Below are 22437 nucleotides of genomic sequence, written 5' to 3'. Positions count from 1 at the left end.
TAAATCAATATTTTTCAGTAGACTTTACATCTGCCTTTGGCCAAAAGTGAGTCAAAGGTCCCCGAAAAGGACAAACCGGGTTTAAAAATGGATGAATAGACGGATGAACGAATGAATGGACGGGTGGACTTTACATCTTCTGATTTCAGGAAGAGTAGATCAGGCTGATTTTAAATGCATCTTTAATCAAATGGATTTTTGAATCTTTAGCCTATTTTTATTCTTTTAGTCAGACCTTTTAACCCCCCAGTCATGAATGAGCATCAGGTCAAAGAAGAACAAGAGCCTAAAAATAATCATTTTGATTTTTGTCTTTTTTTTACTGAAAGAAATAGATTATTAAAAAGAAACAAACATTTATTCGCTGATAAAATGTTTTTTTTAATATTCTCAAAATCAGCTCATCCAGTTTCTTCATTGACTTCATTACCACACATGAACCTGTTTGCATAAAAACTGGATGCATTGTGGTTTTAAAAACGTTTTCTATATATAAAAGTCTAAAGTCTGAGACTCTTCTGGAGGTTTCTAATCATGTCTGTTTCTCTGTCTTATATGGAGCCGTATAAATAGAAAAATGTGTTTTTTTACACTAACCTGCTGTGTGATAAACTAAATGATATTTTTTTGGCACCAAACTCTTTAGCTTTAAAAAATATTTTATGATTTTTTTAACTTATAGAAGTGAACCTATGCAGACAGCTGAACTCACATTATGAAGCTTTTCCCATCAAATGCCAGTTTGAATGTTTCTGAATGTACATTTTATAAAGAAACTTCTGATTTTTATGCAAAAACGTTTCTTTAGTTCATCAAAACAGCGTCAGCTCTGAAAAAAACCCCAACTATCCTCCCTGCTGCTCTTATTTTGAAGGGGACTTCAGTAGGTTCACACATTTCTGCTTCCTTTAAAATCCTTAGAAACCGCCCCGCCCCCCTTAGGTGATGTTTACCTTAGCTCTGATGTCATTACAGCCTCTTTGAAAACAACTTTAGGGAAGCTGTTTCCCCTCTGAGGACCCCCCCCCACACACACACCATAACAATGAGACAGGGTTTTTCAAGTTAAAAGCTTTTAATTACAAAACATTTGCAGGGATGTTAATAAAAACCGAGCATCGTCCCTCATTTTATCATTTCATTTTAAATTAAAAAAATGTACAAAAGTGCTTAAATGGTGCAAAGAATTAAATGTTCTATAAAGGTAGGGGGCGGGGCATGTACAATAGATCCACGTTCGTAAAAAAGCAGCAGACAGGAGAAGCAAAATTACACGGCAGAAACATCCAGGACTCCCTCCGACCAAAGATGAGTTAATAAATATTGTTTAAATTACCCACAATGCTCTTGGGCAGCTCCGTGAGCTCATTAGTCGGGTTTTAAAATCTCCCCTGGAGTCTACGGACACGCTACGTGTTACAGGTGTTCTCCCGCCGTTCCGAACTCAATCCCAGACGGATTAATGGCACTTTTAAGGAAAACGTCTGCAGAGGTCGGTCACCTGCGCGGCGGAGAAGATGCCGAACCCTCCAGCGAGATGTGGTTCCCGCCGGCGCTCCTCTCCCATCCTGAAACAAAAGCTCCCAGTAACGCGTCAATAGCTTCGTACTCCACATGTGGGCTGGTCTCCCAAAGCTGGAGCTCCGGCGGTCCTCCACCGTGCGGAGCGGATCAGTAACTGTTCTCGTGTCCAGCTAAGATGTAGAGGTTGCTGTGGGCGGTGGGGTTGTCGGTCGGCCGGCTCTCCAAAACAACCACCCTGTGAACAAACAGGAGAGGGAGTCAGCGGTGAGGCTGTGACGGCACCAGAGGACCAAGAACCTCCGTCTGCAACGATTCTGCAGGTTACTATGACAACATGAAAGCTTCTCCATCACACAGATCAACCATCTCAGATGATTCGCTGAGAACGACGTTCAACTCCCCGTGGCTCTGTAACCAACTGTCCTGCAGACGCGCTAGACAGCTGCAGAGAAAATCAAGAGGAACGGTGGTGGAGGAGTCATGGTTCGGGCTTCCTGTGCAACTCAGTGGATTAACTGGACGACAACGGTCCGTCACAGGAAGGAAGTGGTGCTGCTGTGATGGACACGCGTGCCGTCAGGAGTAAAAATGAGGGCGTGGCTCTTTGACATGTGACCGTCCCATCCTGCCCTTAAACCGTCTTTTTAGCTTATTTGTACATTTACAACAAAGGATTCAAACGGCTGAAAACCAAACAGCCGGGTCATGTGACGTCCGGTCCATCTCACTGGTGGTTATGCGGGGGATGACTGAACGAGCGGGAAGAAAATCTGAGAGCGGGAAGGGGAGGGAAGTGTCCTAGCAGCGGGCGCCGGCGGTGGAGCGAGTCACCTTCACTTTCAGATGGAATCCGTCCCCGGGATGACGGGACGGCAGCAGAACCGCATCCTATCCGGTCCGTTCCATCAGATGAAATTTCAGAGTCGGGCAGAGAAACTCACACCCGGCTGGCGGCACCGGTGAATAAAACATGGCGGGCTCGGCGGCACGGAGACGGATCATTCTGGTGCCGGAGGCGGCACCAGAATGATGGGTCTTCACTGCAGCCGCCGTGAGCTGCTGGTCCAGCGTCCGGCCAACGCTGGATCCGTTCAATGGACTCAAACGTGAAAGAACTTCTGGAGCTTCTCCAGAAAACCATCCTGAAGTTTAGCGAAGGAGCTGAAGATGTGAAAAGACGAAACTGAAAGTTTGTTTTGTTCTTGAACGCGTCATCATGTTGAAAAAGCTAACGGGTCAAAAGGCAGACCGGAGAAACTACGTGATCCCCTTCATCCTCTCTGTGAAACTCGGTCCAAAACCCGGTTCTAGGGGGGGATTATTTTCTGTAGGAGAACTCTATGATCCCTGTGAGGATGTTCTGCTCATCACCTCTTCTGAGGCGTGATGGAAGCGGTTTTTACCTGATCCGCCATGACTGGATGCTGAGGGGGCGTGTCCTGTCAGAGTAACCATGCCAACAGGGATGTTTACTCAGACAAACAGAACCCGGTTCTGCTCGTCTGAACTTCTGCATGCAGTTTTTTTTGTTAATTCATTTTCCACTCTGGATCTTTCTCAGGGAAAACGCGGCAAACGTCGGCACCAACCTGTCGGATCCCAGGAGGCGGAAGACTCTGCTCGGGTCACAGATCTCCTGGGTCACCTGGAAAACAAACATCAGGGCGTTTAACCCACAATCCCAGAGCGGCGCCGTGGAGGACACCGGCGTGTTGAATTCTGAGCCGGTCTTTGGTTTCGGCGCTGGAGGAGCGGCTCGGGTTTTTTCAGGGCTGGGGGAGGATTTTGTTGCCGTGGAGAAGCCTGTAGCCGTGTAAAACATGAGGTCATGTCATGAACACTTGCTGACAGCTGGAGGGGGGGGTGACACCTGCGAGGTGTGAGCCCCCCGGGGAGATCTGATCACGCCTAAAGACAACAAGGTCTCAGGTGGAGCCTGACCCCCCCGGAGTCCTCGCTCTACGAGGAGAGCCGTGAACGAGGCGGGGGGGCTGAATTATTGATGGGGGGGGCTCTGCGACTGTGACGGGCTCATTTATGACAGAGCATGAATTTTACATGAGGGCTTCAAAATCCTCATCTGAGCTTTCGGGGCGGGGCGGGGGCTCTACCCAGATCAGGTCTCAGTCTTTTGGATCAGAAACAAACTGACAGTTTCTGCAGCTTCTCTGCAAATTACCTGAATGTAAAATCCTGAAAAACCAGAGAAGCGGTGAAGAACCGCCGTGCAGAAGAAGAAGGTCTCAAAGCCGTCTTACCTCGTTGGACCGGAAGCTCTTGCCCTGCATGCCGTGTTTCCAGAAGACCAAGACGCTGTCCTGCAGGCACACTGCAGAGGAAAGGGAGCCATGAAACGCTGGCGGAAACACTCAAAACCCACCATACTGTGTCCCACCGCCAACATCTGAAAGCCAGGAAAAGCTGAAACGTTGGCTTCAGGATCTCTGGCTTTCAGGAGCGACTGAAGGAAACCAGAAGGAAGATCAGAACCTGACAGCAGCCCGTCATGTGACCGGCTCTGACCATCAGAAAACGGCGTTTATGTAAAAATCCGAACCCCAGACAGAAGAAGACAACATGACGGTGGAGCAGTGAGGAGATGCAGGAGCTTCTTCATGGATGAGAGTCAGGAGACGACTTCTTTCCGCCAACAGCGCCCCCACATGAGCAGCTGATGGAACAGCAAGTCTTCCACATGTTCGGTTTGCTTCAGTCTTTGGTTCTTCTGGGAACGCCGTTGAAACCAAACGGCTGCTGACTCCATGAAAATGTCCCAGAGAAGAAGAGACTGGAGAGACCAGTTCTGCACATGTGGATCCAGATGTGGAGGTCACGACCTTCAACAAAGGCTTCCACATGGAGGTCAAACCTGCTCCTTCAGCAGCAGAAGATGAAGGTGAAGTCTTTTGTAAACAGAGGAACGTTTGCATTTTTCCAGCATGGAAAGAGGCTTTGGTTTTTATGCATGGATTCCAGACCAAGAACCGGTTTGTTCCAGTCCAGATCAGGCGTGCTCAGAGCTGCACGCATTCGAGCAAACACGGGTTTCTTTAAGGAGGATCCGACTGTGATGGACGGCGTGGACTCACCGACGGACTCGATGCTGAAGTTGAAGCTGAGTTCAGAGGCCAGCTTCTTGTTGGACTTCAGTCTCCCCTGAAGATTGACGATCTTCAAGTTTTCTGAAGAACGAAGGAGTGAAGGTGGTGAAGCCAAAACCCAACACTTTACTTTTAGAGCACTTTCTTGGCTAAAGTTAGGAAAGTCTGAAATCTTTACAACTTTTTTTAAAAGCTGTAAAATGCAACAAAAAAACACAACACAACACTGGCTTGATGCCTCAGGACCCCCCCCCTCATAAAGCAAGGAGCCAGATCCGGGAGACCCCCCCCCCCCTTCAGTGACCACATTCACTGAGAAGGGTCATCGATGATGTGGAGGGGGGGGGTCTCTGGGGGAAACACTGCAGTTAAAACTCAAATGAAAGAAGAAGAAAATACATAAAAGTAAAAATTGATGTAAAAAACTAAAAAGGTAAATAAATAAACAGATCACTACAATTCCAATAAGTAAAAACAGAACATAAATAATTTAAATATCAAATAAGAAAATTAAATAATGTTTGAATGAAATAATTTTCCGCTGAGACACTTTAACGGCTCCCTGTGATTATAAATGATTCTAAACAGGTTGTTGCTTTATGATTTACTCTCCTGCCCCCCCCCCAAATATCCCTCTCTCTTCTTCCCTCCTTTCATTTTCCGTCCCCTCCAACAAAAACTGTTGAAAACATAATTAATATAATTTACAAAAGGGGTTTATTCAAATATACACCTATTGTGTCAGTAGATTCATAACCCCTGTTGTAACAGTTAAATATGTCCAACACAAGAGGCCTTCAGCTGTCATCTGTCTGCTCGGCACATTTATAACATTAAAAACACAAATGTCAATGTGCCCCGCCCCCTGGTCCTCATCAGCAGCAGTTGAAGGTTTGATATCCTTTTTATGGGCGGACCAGAGAGCAGGGCATTACCTTAATCTAATAAAGGCATGCAAGGGAGAGAAATGGGCGGAGTCTGGCAGTGACTTTAAGATGATGAAATCCTGTTTTCATCCTTAAGTCAAAAATAACGCCCAGGTTTCTCACACACTGAAGAGTTTTTTCATTTTTGGTTTGTATGAAACGATGTCTCTTCAGAACCGCTCACTAAAACCCGTTCTCAGTCTAAAATCAGACGGAACTTACTGTCCAGACACACCAGAACCGTGTCTCTCTCCAACTGAGTGACGTGGACCGTATCCACCTGCTGATCAGCTGCGTGGAGAAAAAGGTCCTGCTGTCAGACTCAAACGTCCCAGAATGCATCGCTCATGAGGAGAAGGGGGAAAAACTCACTGGTTCCGATGTCCGTGAACCAGGACGAGCCAGAGTTCAGGTTGATGGTCTTGAAGTGGACCACCTGACCCGGTTCTGTGCCCTGGCTGATGGAGACGCACACCAGGGGGTACTCGTGCTCCGGGACCACCAGCAGCTCAAACACCTTGAGCGGGCTGGGCAGGGGGAAGTCAAAGTTCTGCAGAAACAGACGGGCCAGTGAGTCCGTGCGCAGACAACCGAGCCGTTTCTCGTTTTGGGTTTGGACCCGGCAGGGAGTCCTGCTGGTGTGGAGCGACTGACCTTGACGAGCATGAACCTCTGCATGGGCTCGTACCACTGCAGCAGCACGATCCCCGACTGGAGGGCGCCGCACAGGTACTTATGGCTGGTGTACGGGTTCCTCACTGAGAGAGAGGAGGAGGAGGAGGAGGGGGAAGAGGAGGAGGAGGAGGGGGAAGAGGAGGAAGAGGAGGAGGAGGGGGAAGAGGAAGAGGAGGAGGAGGGGGGGGGGGGGAGAGGTCAAAGAGCTTCATCATTTCAGACTCTGTCTGATGTATGTTTTCATCTCAGGAGCAGATTGAACTCATGTAGCTGGTTCGGTTCAGACGGATCACCTGAAGCTCCAGTTGGAGCTCCAGGTGATCCGTCTCCCCCATGTCGGGCTCCAGTTGGAGCCCGACATGGGGGCGGGGGGCAAACGAGAAGCGTGTTCACGCAGGAACATTGTTTGTAAACGAAGCAGCAGGAAACGGGAAGAGCCGGCAGCTCTTCCGTCTGTGGCGGAAAAGAGGAAACGGCGGGGGGGGGACTCACCGATGCAGCACTTGTGGCACCCCTTCGTCTCCGGGATCTTGGTTGTTAAAGCAAATCGCCTGAAAAAGCAAAAAAGATCCAAACGATTTTTGAAAATCAAGAAAAAGCAGAAAGTTCAGGTTTTGCTCTAAACTTTAAACAGAATTTATGCAGTTTGGTTACAAAATGATCAAAACTGTCATTTAATAGAAATCTGTTACTGTAGAAAAGTGATTTTGACTGAACAAAGCTGGAACTTTCATTAATAAAATGAGGAATTTTGACCCTAAATCTGTCAAAGATAACATGAAAAGGATTCCTGGATTCCATGAGTTCATCTCTAAAGTGCGACAGAGTTGGGGTTAAAGGTCGTCCCAAACCCCACCTGGGCAGGATCTTGTCTGGGAAGCGGTGCGTCTGAAACTGAGCCGCCAGGCCGGGCTTCCTGAGCTGCTCGAACAGGCCGATGAGGTTGTGGGAGTACAGCTGGAAGGTCCGTCCTGCAGGAGAAGACAGCGGCGTCTTTAGCTCGGCAGGAAAAATCCTTTCTGGTGATTTTGCTCTGGAAGCAGTTCTCAAAGCAGGAGGTTAGACGTGAACGCAGGTAAAAACAGGTGTGTGATGAAGCATGATTACCTTCTGATGAAGCCAGTTAGTAGAATATCAAATCAAGCCAGGCGAGAGGAGGATGGACAGAGTCCAAGGGAAGAGGAGAAGAGAACAGAGGTTAAGTCTTTGGAGAGGTAAAACCGAAAGTCTGCGTCACGCTCGGTAATCCCATCCTCCTCCGTTAAACTGAGAAAAGGAGAGGCTCTCTGGAGCAGCAAACCAGACAGTTTGGTTTCAGATGAAGTTTTCTGAACGCTGATAGCGTTTCTGTCCGGAGCACAAAGCCGGCGTCCCGCACAGAAACCCGCTCCTAAGCCCGCCAGCCGCTTCGGAGCGCGCTCACGCAGACGGGAAGCGGAGAGACGGCCGCCACTCACCTGACAGAGACATCAGGTTGTTGTTGATGATGTAAAGCCACGTGCACCTCCGTGGAAAAAGCTGCAGAAACAAAGACAGACCTTCCATCAGACGGTTCACGGTGCCGCTCAGGGGCGGAGCCTCTGATGAGACGCCAGCGCCGCAGCTCCTCCGTTAGATCATCCAGCGTCTCAGGAGGTTACCTGCTCCATGGTGGCCTCGTGCAGCTCGTTCAGGTTCAGGGTGTAGATCCCGTCCTCCGTCCCGAAGATCAGGTACTGATCTGAAAATAGCGCAGAGCCCGTGAGTTTCTGCGGCTGGACGGGCCGGCCCGTCCCGCCTGGACCCACCTTTGGTGTCCGGATGGATCCAGGACGTGGCGCAGTTGATCTTGAGCGGACAGCCGTCAAACACTTTGGTGAAGCAGGCTCCCATCTGCAGAGAGACAGCAGACGTACGTCCAAACCCAGACACCACGCAGCTCAAATGGGGGGGGGGGGGGGGGGGGTCAGACTCACCAGCACTTTGGGGGTGGGGGGCAGGCCGTTGATGGCGGGTTTCTGAGAAGAAGCAGAACCTGTCAAACTTCAGAATAAACAACCTCAACTATGGACTGACGGGGGGGGGGGACGGGGTACTAAATGTTCAGCTTGAACATGGAGTGGCCTAGTGGTAAAGCATCTGCTCTGAGACTGGTAGGTCATGGGTTCAAATCCACAGCCAGGTCATCCCAAATGTTTGACATTGAGGTTTAGGGGGGGGGTCGAACCGCAGCGTGGCTGCAGCTCGCCGCTCCCCCGGGGTCCAATGCAGAGAACAGTCCCCCCCCAGCTGTTTGACAGCTGATGGGACGTTTGATGAGTCATGTTTCAGATCAAATGTAGGGCGGACGGGAGGAACCAGCTTTTGGACGGTCTGGCGTGTTCGGACTCACGGGGAAATCCTTCCGCTCCCTGCGGTGCTGCTGGCTGGACGGGGGCTTGGGGCTGCTGCCGCTCTCGTCTGAGTCGTTCTCTGTGGGGAGAGGTGAAGGGTCAGGACGTGGCGGCAGAGGCGGAGGTGCAGCCCTGCAGTCAGCTGCTCTTACCTTTACACTCACATTTACTGGGAGCTTGAAAAACACAATAATCTGTCATTTACAGAACCATCTGGGGGGGGGGATAAGCTCACACCCCAGAAATAAAGAGGCTCACCGGGGTCAGAGGCGTGCGACAGGAGACCAGGGCTGCTGACGCTGGCTGATAGAAGGTCTGAGGCCTGCTGCCCCCCCTTGTTGCCCTGCTCGGGGGTGCTCTGTCTGCGGACCGCCTGGCTCGGCCCGTTGTCTGAATTGGGGAACCTCCGGATGGTCTGGGATCCGTCCTCGCTGAGCCCGAGCTCCTCGGACGAGCTGCAGAGCGGCGGCTGGAGGGGGTTCACAGTTCAGTTTGCTGCAGAGCTACAGAAGGCGAAGCGGACTGCAGGTGTGCTCACCTTTGGGGGGCGAGGAGGGGGAACAGTCGGCTTCATGGTGGACCTGAGATCCAGATGGTTTTTAGAGAAGGACTTTAACTGAAGGAATGAACGTCAGGTTGGAAAAACATGCATCGTGGACTTACAGGCCTACTTCTTCAAAAGCATCTTCCAGGTGAGTGACGTGTCCGCTGCAGGACAGAAGCAGGAAACAGTTCAGGACAGAAGTCCCTGCTCTCCACTACACCACAGCAGTAAAGGACTAATCTACTGGTTTAAGACTACAGGCGATCAGAGCGGGCTGGACAATCAGGCAGCAACAGTGTTAGTGTTACCGTTGGAACAACTCGTCCTCAACGCTTTGGAGAAGACTCCTTTGAGGGACAGTGAGGCGCAGACAGGTGAGAGGGGGAAACATAAAATGAACAGGTGAGAAAACGGCAGCAACATTTCAAAGCGCAGACAGGAAGAGCGTGCTCTTCTACAAACACAGACGGTTAAGCATAAGCCGGTTAACACAGCAGGCGGAAGCACGAGTCCCTGATTCCTGACTGATGCTCTAGGCAGGGAAACATACAGGAGGGAAGTAGTTGTTGCCATGGCAACAGTTTTCCACTGACTACCTGGTTGTTATTCCTCCCTCTGCAAAGGGGCTCCAGGGTGAAGTGAAGTCATCTTTATTCATATCCTGTGGAAATTTAGCCAAACCAAAGTCATGAATACACAAACAGGAAGTCAGACGTGTCTGAAAGGCGTGTTTACCATTTCAGAGTGAGCCTCCGTCTCCTTCTGAAGAGGCGGTTTGAACTTCAGCTTGTCGACTGTGGAGGGAAAAAACAACCTGTTCAGCTTTTGTTGCTGCGTTTACCGACTTTGACACTAGAGGGCGCCGGCGGAAAGCACAAAGCCTCTGTGGTCACCGCAGGACCACCAGACTTATGTGCTGACCTCATCATTGACTGTATGTGAGAACAGGACTGAGTGGCCCCTCCCTCCTGGCGTTCCAATCAGGAAGTTCCCTGAAAATTTCCCAAAGGCTGTGTCTGAATTCCCGCCCTAAACCCTAACTACTAAAAACTATATAGTGCCCTGAATTTTAAAAGCATTTCAGAAACCACACAAACTAACTTTGTGAAATCGACGTCATCGATTTCACAAAGTTAAAACCTGAATAATATGAGCGTATTTATGATCCACTGTCTTCTGAAGATAAAAACATTGATGGTTTATTAAAAAAATACATTTATATACATTTGTTCTGACGCAATGCATTGTGGTCTATATTCAACAATCTAGTGAATCTAGAGACTTCTGGGAAATTTCTAGGGCTCTGGATTTTGGAATTGTAGATTCAGACAGTACTAGAAAACGGAGAACGCTCTATAGAGTGAGTAAGGAATTCAGACACAACCAAAGACGTCTATAGAGGAATAACTTGCTGTAATCAGTCCTATTGGTCAGAATAAACATTCTGGATCTGATACCTTTTTTTAACATCTTCTTGATAATCCAAATTTTTTTCAGGGTATTATTTCTGGAGTAAAAACTGACCAATCAGATGCCTCAATAAAAAAAACCGGGGGAAGAACGTCCAAAGCGTTTGACAGATTTCGTGTGGCCCGGTAGGGGCGTGGCCTTCCAACAATCTCCCTCCTGACTGACATCGTCTGGTTCCAACATGGCGACTGAACTGACTTCCCTTGGTGAGAGCAGGACGTAAACCACCGTCTCTGGATGACGGCGTCACACTCAGTCCAGTTCTCAGATAGAGTCAGTGATCCTGCACAACTCTTCCACATAAACACGCTGCTTCCATCATCGTTACAGAATGAACTCATATTCCAAACGTTCTGGCTTTTAAACATGAAAACAGCCTCGGTAGAGACGCAGACGCAGCTCTTCATCCAGATTTCTGGGGACTTTTTCACTTCGTCGTCTCTCCTGTTTGCTTTTTAACTTTTAACAAAATGTCGTTACAGAAAACTGCTTTGGTTTAATTTGACATAGAAAAACTGTTACAGCTCCTTTTCAGGCCGTGATAAAAGCTGACAACAGAATTCTGCGCCATGATGTCATCAGACTGCGACTAATTCAGAAAGAGTCGCTCCGCTATACAACAAGGAAAAAAAAACAAAGCGCTTCCATGACAATAGTCCTGTTGGTTCACATTCATGCTGCTGTGGAGCTTCCATCCCCAAACGGATCGGACATGAGCAGAACCGTCCGAGTCCAGGAATGATCAATAAATCACAGGAAACTCGCCGTCTTTGAGCTCCGGCATAAACACATCTGCAGGATTTACCGCTCCAGGAATCCAGCCCATAATTTATCCTCCTAATGGGCTTCTGGTTAACACAGACACGTTTCTGCTGAAGTGAGGCAGATTTCCATGAAAACATTTCCGGCTGAGATCGCGCTGGAGGCAGACGGCGGGCCGACGTTCTCGAAGGAAGCGACGGCGTGGAACGACTCACTGAGCTGCAGTGGAGCTAGAACGCGGTTTTTCTCCGTGATCCTCTGTTTGCTTCACATGTTAGAGAAAAACCAAACAGAACTGCTAAGTCCTGCAGAAAGGCTCCAACTGAATTGTGGGAAAGTGACAGAATCCAGGTTCAGCTTCAGCTCACAAACCTCACTGAAGACCACCAGCGTCACAGGAAACCACAATCACACATTCACACCAAGAGGCCGAGTGGCAGGGGGCGGGGCATCAGGCAGCCTGTCCGGCCAATCACAGAGAAGGGATGTGGTGACTTACAGTCCAGCTCTGAGCGCGTCCTCTCGGCGCGGGCGTGCTTGTGGGTGGAGCGGATGGTGTGTCTGACCTCAGACAGAGGCTGAAAGGACCAAAGCAAAAAGATCAGACTTTATCTGCTGAATCATCTGCTCTCTGGGGCGCGGGGGGGGGGGTCGTTTCCTCCTAAACCTTAACACATCTAGACGTCTGCTCATTAAATTCAGTTTCGAATTGTCGGCTCTGGTCTCGTCACAGACATGTGGCCATCTTCGTTCAATCCTTTTTATCTTTATCGACACCCAAAGTGAGGTCAGACGTCACCTCGAACTCGTCGTCGTCCGCCTCGCTGTAAGGCCGGCGGTGGTTGTCAGGGTTGTTCATGGAGTCCAGGAGGTCCACGGCGAGCCTCCTGCTCAGGCCGGTCTGAGCCACAAACACGTGCTGCAGGAACACGAGAGAAAGCGATCAACCTGAGCCTCGGAGACGCGTCAGCCTTTGACTGAGCTCCAGCAGAACGCTTGGATTTCCTTTTCTTTGGGTTTATGGAGATCCGTTCTAAAATGCATCCAAAGAACAAAACCCAACAAATAGGATTAGGACTGTTTTCCTCTCCTAAAGCGGATTTCTTACCGTTAGCAGTTTTTCTGCAGTGGGCCGCCTCTTTGGGCTCTTTGTTAGAGACATTTTGACAAAGTTGTGGAAAGCGGTCGACCTGGAAAACAGCAGAATTGTGTTTGTGCGATAATAAATCTCTGCATTCCTCAGAGGAATCAGATTATTCTCAGACACTCACCAGCTATTTTTGTCTTTTAACTTTGGAGGCTGAAAGCCGCTCTTGGACATCAGAAACAAGGCTCTGGATGGGACAAAGACACGATAGTTGAGCTTTTCTTAATCCCAAAAATCGATTTTTCTAAGGCAGGACAGCTCAGGAGTCAGCATACGGCCTCACGAGGCATTCAAGGAAACAAAAGCAGGAAGCGGGGAGAAACGGCGTGGGGAAACCCCCCCTCAGGCGTCTCACACCTCATAGGATGCAGGTCGAACATGGGAGGCTGCAGCTCAGCCAGCTCGATGGACGTGATGCCAACCGCCCAGATGTCGCACAGCTGGTTGTAACCGCCGTTCTTCTCCACGGCCGCCACCTCTGGAGCCATCCTAAACCGAGTCAGAGCAGAGTCAGAGCGTTTCAGCTGCCGTCTCTGCAGGAGGCAGACGAGCTCATCTGTCCCACAGTTAAGTGGCGTCTTTTAGGAGAAGAACTCGTTTCTATGCCTCACACTCACCAGTATGGCGTCCCAATGAAGGACTTCCTCTTGGCGATCGTGGCGGTAATCTTGGCTGCAACTCCAAAGTCGGCTGCAACAAAGATTTTCCGATGATGTGACGCACAAACAGCAGGAGGAAGCGCAGGAGAAGAGAATCTCACCTAACTTCACGTCTCCGTTGTCTGTCAGAAGTATGTTTGCTCCCTGAAAACAAAAACACCTTTGTGACGTCTGCTGTCAGACTCCACATCTGTTCGTACTAATCAGACTCGAGGCTTCTCGGTTTCTGACGGTCGCTCTGGTAGCATCCTGCAGTGAGAGCACAGGAAACAGGAAGCGCTGGCTGCTCAGAGGCGAGAGCAGATAGCGGGTCCGGGCCTGACCTCTCTGATAACCCGATCCAGCCTTAAGGGAAAGCGGCGACTCCACACTTCCATGAGGAGCCACTCTGCGTTTCATAGCGTTTCCTGACCTCACACCTTAGCTACTTCACCACAAACATCAGGTAAGGACCTGCTGGAAAACTGATCCTCTGAGTCTGCATGTGGTTCTGGACAGAACTCAAAGAGACAAACGGGTACCTTGATGTCTCGATGCATCTTGCCCTTGCTGTGCAAATATGCCAAACCCTGGAGAGGAAATGAAAACGGTTGGAGTCAGGAAGTGCGAACGCTGGTGCTCAACCACGACGCGGTTCCTCCTGATCCTACCTGCAGCGTCTCTCTGCAGACGTAGGCAATCTGAGGTTCGGACAGCGGTCCGGTCACTGAAACGACACCCATCACCGGTTGGGTTTCTGTGCGCGTCAGAGTTGTGCTTCGGCAGAGAGGAACTCACCGTGATAGATGTCCTGCAGGGATCCTCCGCTGCAGTACTCCATGCAGATCCACAGTTTGTCCCGGCTGGAAACAAACCGGAAAACGCAGTGAGACCTACAGCCTTCCTAAAATACAAATGAAATGCTAAATATGGATTCTGAACAATAAAAAAAAACGGCCTGGACCAAAAGGATGGAAATGTTTGGATCCCAACCTGCACCTGGCAGCAGGTGTTCTGATCCGGTCCTCATCCAGAACCGAATCCTATACTCCTCTTATTCTGGGTCTCAGAGGCTTCCTCTGATTCAGATCTTCTGCTCATGTTTTCTTAAAAGTTTCAAGTTCTGCGTGGTGACATTTGTTCTCAGCATTTGGCCCCTCCCCTCATGAGCTGCAGACAAAGCTGCACTCAGAAACTGGTTGGTGGTTCAAACCCCCAATCCAGCGTCAACGCCGAGTGTCAAGTGGGGAGGCGTTCGGTCCCGTTGTCAGAGTCTTTGGTGTGAGCCGACCATGGATTTGAACCCGAGACCCCCCAGTCTCTGGGTGGACACTCTACCACTGAGTCGGTGTAGATAGAATACTCTAGAAATGCTCAAAATAGTTCATTCTATTATCAAACCTTTAGTCTCGAGTCCCGCAATGAAAACAAGCTGAACCAGAACCAGAACCAACACAGCAGGTCCATGGAATGAGACCAAATGATCACAAAGCTCCAAAGGGATCAAACCCAAAAAAAGGAATCGAGAACAACAAACAAGAATTCCCATCAAAATGTTTTTTTGAAATGTAAGTTTACAGCAAACCAACAGGCCAAACTTTCTGCATTTTAGGATCATTTCTGTCTCAGGGATGGTTCTCTTCTGCTGAGGTTTGGTCAGAGTTTGAGACGTTCCTCACGACGCAGAAGATCTTCAAGTGATGGAACAAATCTGTGCTTCTGCTGCCGTTTCTTTAGCGCGTTTCACGCAGGTTACGGCGTTTCGTGGAACAGAACCAGCATCAGATCAGGGGTCCAGTCAAATGTTTCTGGTGAATCAAATCCTCAGAATTCATTTCCATCTTTTGGACTTAACATTTACACTTTTATCAACTGAGACTTTTGTTGGTGATGCAACAACAAGCAGGGGGGGGGGGCGCGCTTTCTGCAGCTGTGGGCGGGGCAGGAGAAGAGTGATCCAAACGACAAAGATGACAAATAATAACAATAAGCCTCCGGGAACTTGTTGCCTCTTTTTGTAATCCTAACCCTTCCTACTTTATAAATCATTCTCCAACTTCATTAACCCCCGTCTTTCTTACCCTCCTGTCAATCATTTTAGGCATCTTTGACTCGTCGTCCAAGCCCCGCCCTGCTGTGGAACACCTGCTGCGCACAGGTATGCACCGCTCTGAACCAACAGCACATAAAGCAGATCAGAGGCTCAAACTCCAGTTAAACCAGCTGGAAGACTCCCGACCTGCCTCTGATCTGAGGCAGAACCCACACCCGTCCAGCCAGTTTGAGTCACGCTTTCAGCGCCGGCGTGGCGAGTAATTAGATCCACGGTGAGAGTTTCAAACAGCAGCGCCTTACATGTTTGAACCCAGACAGAAGTAACCTGAGCTCACAGTCGCCAAGCTGAATGTCAGAGCTTCTTACCTAAGGTAGCTCCCAAAGTAAGCCACAATGTTGTGATGCTTGCATTCCTTCACCATGAAGATCTCCTGCTCTATGATGGAGAAGTCGTCCCCTGGAAACAGCAGAGAAATCAAAGGTTTTCACTCAGAAAGGGAGCTTTTTTAATCCCTCACACGTCCTTCTTCACCAACATCTGCAGTTTGGAAGAAGCTGAAGCTAAAATGACATCTGGAATCAAAGTCTGGAGGTTTGACGAGTTTATTAGAGAAAGCCGAAGGTCGGAGGCTGCTGGGCCGTCTGCCTCGGCGGGAACAGCGTGTACTTTGACGTGTGCGTGGAGCCGCTTCCCTAAAACACATCGCTCCAACTAGTCCAAACTGTGGAATACGCTAAGCCAGCTGCTCCCAATTGTGCCGAGTCCTGGAAGACATTACCGGGAGGGGAGGGAGGTTCAGAGCTGCCAGACAACCGTTGCTTAGCGCACTCGCAGGCAGTTGTGGTGGGCGGAGCTACAGACCAGAAAAGCAGCACCGAGACGGAATTTACGGCCAGATTTCTCTCCAGGGAGTCACTTCTGCTCCACGAGAAGCCGGCAGCTTCTGACCTTCCCTCTGGATGAAGAAAATGTCGGGTTTTTCAGTAGCAACTCCAACACTCCATCCGTTAATGGGGGGGGGGGGGGGGGGGGGGGGGGGGGGGGGGGGGTTGGTGGAATTCCTGCACGTGCCGTAATTCTCCAACAGTTTAGCTTCCATCTCCAGCATTTATCCCAAACAGAAGATCTGACCTTTGACCCTAAAAAGATTATTTTGATCTGTGATTCCTGCTGAAGCAGCCTCTGGACAGACTGTGGCCTTCTACCGACTCCAAACCTTTCAGAATAAAGGTCTCTTGTGTCATAGCTGTTTGTTAAAGCCATGGATGATAAAAACCCTTTTTCTGCTGTACCACCTTTAAAGCTAAACAACCCCCCACCCCTCAAAACACGGCATGTTTATCAGACTTTGCAGACTAACATCCATGCGTCTGAGAGCTGCTAAGGTTTCTTATCAGTTCAACCATCCAGCTGCTTCTGTCTCACACCTGTGTCACTTTACCAGGTCCAACCGGTTTGAGAGCTCCGCCCCCTCCTGAGGAAGTTCACCTGAGGCACAGCAGGGGGGGGGGGGGGTGCAGAGTCTTTACCTGGGTTTTCCCGCCAAAGCGGCAGGGGGAACCACTATATTAGACATGATTCTGTTCTTCTTCTCTGTACAGAACTACTTCAACAAACATCCACTTTACATTTATATTAATAGAACCTAGAAGAGCTGAAGGGAGCGTTACCCGGGCAACCGCACGTCAACATCTGGAACAAAGTCGATCCAAACAAACAGAGGATGGAAACTAATATTTGAGAACAGAAGAACCCAGCAGCAGATTTCTGGTTTTTGAAGACGTTTGAATCCCAGATGAGTGATCCTTTAGATCTACTCTGAACACACGCCGTCCCTGACCCTTCCTCCTTATGGCGTTCAGAGTTCAGGTCAGCTTTCCTACCTGTAGAACCAGCAGAACTGAACAGCCGTTTCCTAAAATGACTGTAAACACAGATTTCTGCAGCTGCAGCCTTTTAAAACCGTTTCATCCACGTTAGCTCCAACCCTAAAGGGTATTATGATCTTCAGCTGCCATGTAAACGCACTCGTTTAATCATCCAATCCAGATTTAGGTCAGATTCTGGACAAAATATTTTAATATTGACACAACAGGCCAATGGTTCGAGGAGGGGGGGGGAGGAGGGGTTGATGACTCAAAACTTCATCTCTGAACTGGTTTTGATCCAGGTTCTCCTGGAGGTTCTGCACTTCAGCAGCAGAAAACACAACCCCCCCCGGGGTGTTTTTCAGCAGAATGAATGCGCTGCTGAACGTGAACCTCGTCCCACTCTGTAACTGAGGGAGGGGCTTAATAGAACTTGAAAACCAGATTGTATTAGATTTGACTAAACTATTAGCCCCCCCCCCAGATTCACAGCATGTTGAGCATCCAGATCAAAACAAAGAACTTCCTGAAGGTTTGGGCGGGGCTTCTCCCCCAGGTGGATGGAAGTCCAGCTCTTTGCCCAGACTGCAGGTTTCTGCTGGAAACGAGGCAAAGACCCCCCCCCCATTCTGTGCTGACCCATCCATCAGTGCTGTAATGGACCATCAGGCACCCCCCCCCCCCATGCTGCCACTACAGAGCCTTTGATAATCTCACTAATCTGGATCACACCGACCCTGTCAGTGGGTCACCACCCGGACAGGCCCCCCCGTGGTAGGGGGGAGGAGGACCCTTACCTGCTTCCAGCTTGATGATCTTCACAGCAGCCAGTTCTCCCGTTTGAATGTTTCGAGCCTGAAAGACAAAAAAAAACTTCAGGAGATCCACAGAAACCGGTGAAGCTGCTAAAAAAACAAAAATGGCGATAAAAGCAAAGAAAAATCCGACGGGGGGGGGGGGGGGTGAATGCTAAACGTTGGAGTCCCTCATGAGGTTCTGGAGCGAACCGTGAGACTAGATCCGCTTTAAGAGGATTAGAGACCAAATGTTTGCTTTGATCCAGAGATTAATCCGGTCAGACTAGACAAAAATCAGGAGTGAAGCTCTGAAGGAGAATCCACAGATCATTCAAACCAAAATGAAAAGAAGTCAATCACTTTAGATCTGCTGAAACTGTTTGTTCCCGTTTTCTCCTTAATGAAAAAAAACACTGAATAAAGATGAAGAGTGAAGGAGATGGAAATTAGCTATTAAGATACAATCTGGTGCAAACATCTTTGCCTGTATTTGTCCAGATAAATGAATAAACTGAAACATTGAGCTCTAAATGTCCTTAAGCCTCTCGGATGGTTCCTGGAGCTCAAAAACTGGGATTTGGGAAGATGTTCAAAGCTTTGCAACCAAATCTGGTCTCAGACCAGGAACTCTTCTGGTTAAACCAAATTCTTCTTGAAGTCATCAGCAGCAGCGGCGAAATGTTTGGGATGTCTGAACGCTGATCTTCATGCGCTGAGGTCATGTTCTGCGTGTTCACATCAAAGTTCACATCGACAGGAACCTCCACTGCTGTGAAAGTAGGCTGAGCCGTCTCCTAAATCCAGGTCAAGGCGGCCTAATCCCGTGGAGGCGAGTGGCGGGATGAGCAGCTAAATCAGCCGTGAACCGCCACCAACCCCTCCAGCGCCGTTTGGTCTTCACGAGCCCACATGGAGCTTTAGACACACCGACCCTTCCTCCACCGTTAGTCTGTTTTGAAACGGCGCAGTTCTGCTGCCGATGCGGCCGCGGCTCCCAACCTCAGACTTCCTGCAGCCGCCATGGGGGCCATGCCCACGAGCACAGCAGGAAAGGAGAAGTTGAAGCGACTCGTGAATGCGGTTCAGCAGACGAGACGGATCATTGAACCTTCTCTGCAACGCTAATGGAGCTTTCTTTGTTGGCACACACCTGAAGGTGGGAAAATTCAATGAACGAGAAAAACTTGAGCGGCTGTCGGGTTTCTGTAGAACCAGACTCCTCTGAGCGAAGAGGAGAATCGCTCTCCTGCAGGCCCGGCGACGGCGCTGAAGCCGTGCAGATGAAACAGATGAAAAAGTAATAAGTTTAACTCTGCCTTCACTCAATTCAGCTGTCATGTGAGCCCCCCCCAGGTCCTAAAAGAACAACTGTGCCGTGAAGTCAAGTGTCGAGTGCGCTTCTGCCGTCCACGCAGCCCTGAACACATCCCGAGTGAAAGGCGTGTCTGGACAGCGGCTGGATCCAGTTTCAGCCTCTGCAGCCTGGAAGCTTAGAGAATACCAGGCGCAGCATTCCACGGCGCCCCGTCTGGGGGTGGGGGCCGGCCACAGAGGCTCTGTGTGTGTGTGTGGGGGGGGGCACGGCTGATCAGCTGAACCACGGTTTTCAATGGTCCGGGGGCCGGGCAGAGAGCAGCATATCGACAGTTTGTTATGAGCAAACTGTCCCGATTTATGCGGACAAATCAAAAAACAAAGATAAAGACGCACACACAAACGCACGCGCACACACACACACACACACACACACAAATGCAAACACACACGAACGCACACACACCCATAAACACGGCACTGTAGAGGGTCGCAGCGTTAGCTTTGCTAATTTGCACCTAAACTACTTTCAAAACAAAAGCTGGATGCTGTTTTCCATTGTTACTCCATGAAGAAGAAACCGCTGTCACCTTGGCAACGCAGCCCCCCCTCTGTGGAGTCATGTGACTTCAGTCTCCAGCGCTTCATCTTCACATTGCAGATTTAAAATTGAATCACATCACATCAAGGTGGATCCACTTCAGGAAAATTTTGGTTTTCCAGGAGAAATTAGCGTGGAGTATTCCTAACATAATCCGATTATTCCGGTTACATGTCAACAAATCCGATGAGCAGACAACGGGCTCAGTGATGATGTCACTGAGAAACAGACAGCAGAGTCCAGAACGAGGGTTAAACCGTCTAGTTTTGGATCGGGACCGGTAACGGGGGGCCGCCATCCTGTTTCCTTTCAAACAGCACCTGCAGCTTCTGATTGGCTAGACACACCTGATCCACGTAACCAACTGCAGGTAGAAGAGCTGCAAACCCCGCAGCACGTTAGGTTCTGTTACTTTCAGTCTGAACTCCAGAGAACCTCCTGAGTCCGCCTGACAGCAGCTCCTCTGTAGCTGCGCCGGCTCTCCTCTTCCTCACCTCATCCAGGATGAAGGCGTGTGATGGTGCCGCTGCCCCTGAGAAGGGGGGGTAATATCTGATGCGTATTTGCTCTGTTACCTTCATTTCATTTGGTTACTTTCTGTTCCATCATCTTCAGTTTGTTTTTCACACTCTTTTATTTTGAAAGGGTGATTGCTTTGATTGGACCTTAGCTCACCTGCAGAACAATTTATCTCGTACAGGTAAATCCAAACACTCCAGAGTAAAAAACAACTTTTTTTTGTCTTTAAAAAAAATTATATAGCTACAACTTTCAGATGAAAACTGATTTATTTTATCTTCACTAAACTGTTTTTTCTTCTTCTAATTTTTAAACCACTTTTGTTTGTTGATAAAAATGTTCTAGGGTTAGGGTTAAAATATATATTATTTACAGAATTAACTAAAGGCTGAAGGTTTTTCATCCGCAAAAAAAATGATTCGACAAAAAAAAAAGTTTTTCCAGCTTCGACCTTAACTTGAACGCATCAGTGCTCTGACTAATTCCTGGGCGAACAGTAGTCACTGTCCTATGTAGTTGCGACATATTTGAGACTTAGAGTGACTTAAAGGAGGTGTCGAGCCCCCTCCCGCTGGGACTGGAAGGTCCCGGGACCCCTGCCTACCTTACACACGTCTCCGTACGTGCCGCTTCCCACCCGCTGGATGAGCTCGAAGTCCTGCTGCGGGTTCCTCCTCTGAATCTCGCCGCTTGGCCGGGGGAAGATGTCCATGATGGGTCCAACCGAGCGGCTCCTTCACATTTAGTTAGCTTGATGAACGGAGGTGGGGGCTGGTTAGAGGAGATCGACGCTACGCACACGGCGCGAGTCCGAGCTCCATGTCCTGAAGCAGAGAGGAAAGTTTCAGAGTACGAGCAGCAGCCCCACGTCGATTATTTTATTTACCCTAAAAGTTTAAAATGTTAAAGTTTTTTTTTTAAAGTGATCTTTCTTCTCACTAACAACTTCAATACATAAATGTCCTTAAAATGTAACAACAACGTCATAAAAGCTCGCTTTAACCCCCGACAACCCCAGAACGTAAAAGTGCTCATCCCAGCAAATAGCCGTATCCCCCAGGGCTTAGCGTGCTAGCTTAACGTGCGAACGTTAACGTAGCTCGAAACTGCTTACCTTCATCGAAACGCAGCAGAAAAATACAAACATTTCTCCTTAAAAGTAAACTTTGGCTCTTTGGCTGCGACGCAACGTCAAATAAAACAAAACTCTTTAGTTGATAAGAATGTAAAAGAAGAGTTAAAAGTTCAGCGGGCTGCCGCTCGCTGCGCCTCCCTCAGCAGCACGGACGCTAGCGGCCACCAAAGTCATGTTCGTCCGCTTCCACAGATCGGCTCAGCTCCAGCCCGCGCGGGTGACATAAGTCCCGCGAGCTCACAGGAAGAACGGGTCCTCTGAAGTAAAAGCAACAGTGTGCTGCTGCTGCTGATGATCTGCGGCGGCGCCTGCGCAGGACCCTCGTGCTGCGTTCACGGTGCCTCCGACATCCCCAACTTCACTGGGAAAACAAGAAACCTGAAATAACGCAGACGTATTCCTACCTCTAGATAAATTACACTTTAATAACAATCCAATCAGGAAAGTTTTTTATAGCTTTAAAAAAAAAAAAAAATCACGTCACTCTTGACCTGACTGTACAACTCGTGATTTAAGCTTTTATTCATTGTTGTAGCATTCATTTTCACTTTTATTTCTAATTTATTGTTTTATCTGTATGTTTTTACTGTGATGGCGCCTTTCAGCCCAGGTCTCTCTTGGTAAAATAAAGGTTAAATTAAAAATAATAACAACAATAATCAGTTTTCACCACAGGACATCCTAGAAATGACCCCACTACTCGGGTTTATCACTGATGATGTGTCCGAGTAGCACCTAGTGATATTTAGGAACGAACATCCAATCCATCTACTTTTTTTAACAATTTAAAAAAACCTGGAATTAACTCTGACGGACACAGTGGCCGTCATCGGTGGGATTTGAACCCCCCAAACACATGGTTGGCTGGACAATATCCAGACAAGACATGCTGTCTGCAACAAGCTAACTGAGAATGAAAGGTGTGAAAAACCCAGGAATCCACAGTCATTTAACGTGTGAAGAAATGTATGTTGTGGCAAAAAGAAAA

General features: G+C 48.9%; 1 protein-coding gene across 5 annotated transcripts; it reads right to left on the bottom strand.

Annotated features, from left to right (window-relative positions):
* Positions 1-1051: 1051 nt before the first annotated feature.
* On the bottom strand, positions 1052-21747 carry map4k5 (mitogen-activated protein kinase kinase kinase kinase 5). Of its 5 annotated transcripts, XM_023951637.1 has the most exons (36): positions 21429-21747; positions 20919-21138; positions 17881-17938; positions 15581-15671; positions 13958-14022; positions 13831-13886; positions 13702-13749; positions 13282-13324; positions 13139-13211; positions 12879-13010; positions 12646-12708; positions 12483-12564; positions 12174-12293; positions 11874-11952; positions 9878-9936; positions 9739-9803; positions 9451-9489; positions 9262-9306; positions 9137-9179; positions 8857-9067; positions 8751-8774; positions 8598-8677; positions 8182-8223; positions 8014-8098; positions 7867-7946; positions 7684-7744; positions 7334-7336; positions 7083-7197; positions 6719-6777; positions 6206-6309; positions 5924-6101; positions 5774-5842; positions 4614-4706; positions 3783-3853; positions 3114-3169; positions 1052-1759 (listed from the first exon to the last, which is right to left on the bottom strand). In XM_023951637.1, exons 2-36 carry the CDS (start codon positions 21024-21026, stop codon positions 1672-1674), a joined length of 2688 nt encoding a protein of 895 aa, XP_023807405.1. In that variant the 5' UTR covers positions 21027-21138; positions 21429-21747; the 3' UTR covers positions 1052-1671. The 5 variants fall into 5 exon arrangements, with proteins under 5 accessions (XP_023807405.1, XP_023807406.1, XP_023807408.1 ...); XM_023951638.1 differs by lacking the exon at positions 7334-7336; XM_023951640.1 differs by lacking the exon at positions 9451-9489 and having other exon boundaries at positions 21429-21746.
* Positions 21748-22437: the final 690 nt, after the last annotated feature.

The sequence above is a fragment of the Oryzias latipes genome, chromosome 22 (assembly GCF_002234675.1).
Source record: "Oryzias latipes chromosome 22, ASM223467v1".
NCBI classification, from domain to species: domain Eukaryota; kingdom Metazoa; phylum Chordata; class Actinopteri; order Beloniformes; family Adrianichthyidae; genus Oryzias; species Oryzias latipes.
The sequence above is the reverse complement of the archived record's forward strand: the minus strand, read 5'-3'. Positions and strand labels throughout refer to the sequence as shown.

Excerpts from the sequence above, each read along its gene's own strand:
- map4k5 (XM_023951637.1), bottom strand. The coding sequence starts at position 21,026 with ATGGACATCTTCCCCCGGCCAAGCGGCGAGATTCAGAGGAGGAACCCG. Across the intron at positions 9,068-9,136 it reads CCCCTCCTCGCCCCCCAAAG|CCGCCGCTCTGCAGCTCGTC; the intron begins GTGAGCACACCT and ends AACCCCCTCCAG. Across the intron at positions 6,778-7,082 it reads CCAGACAAGATCCTGCCCAG|GCGATTTGCTTTAACAACCA; the intron begins GTGGGGTTTGGG and ends TTGCTTTTTCAG.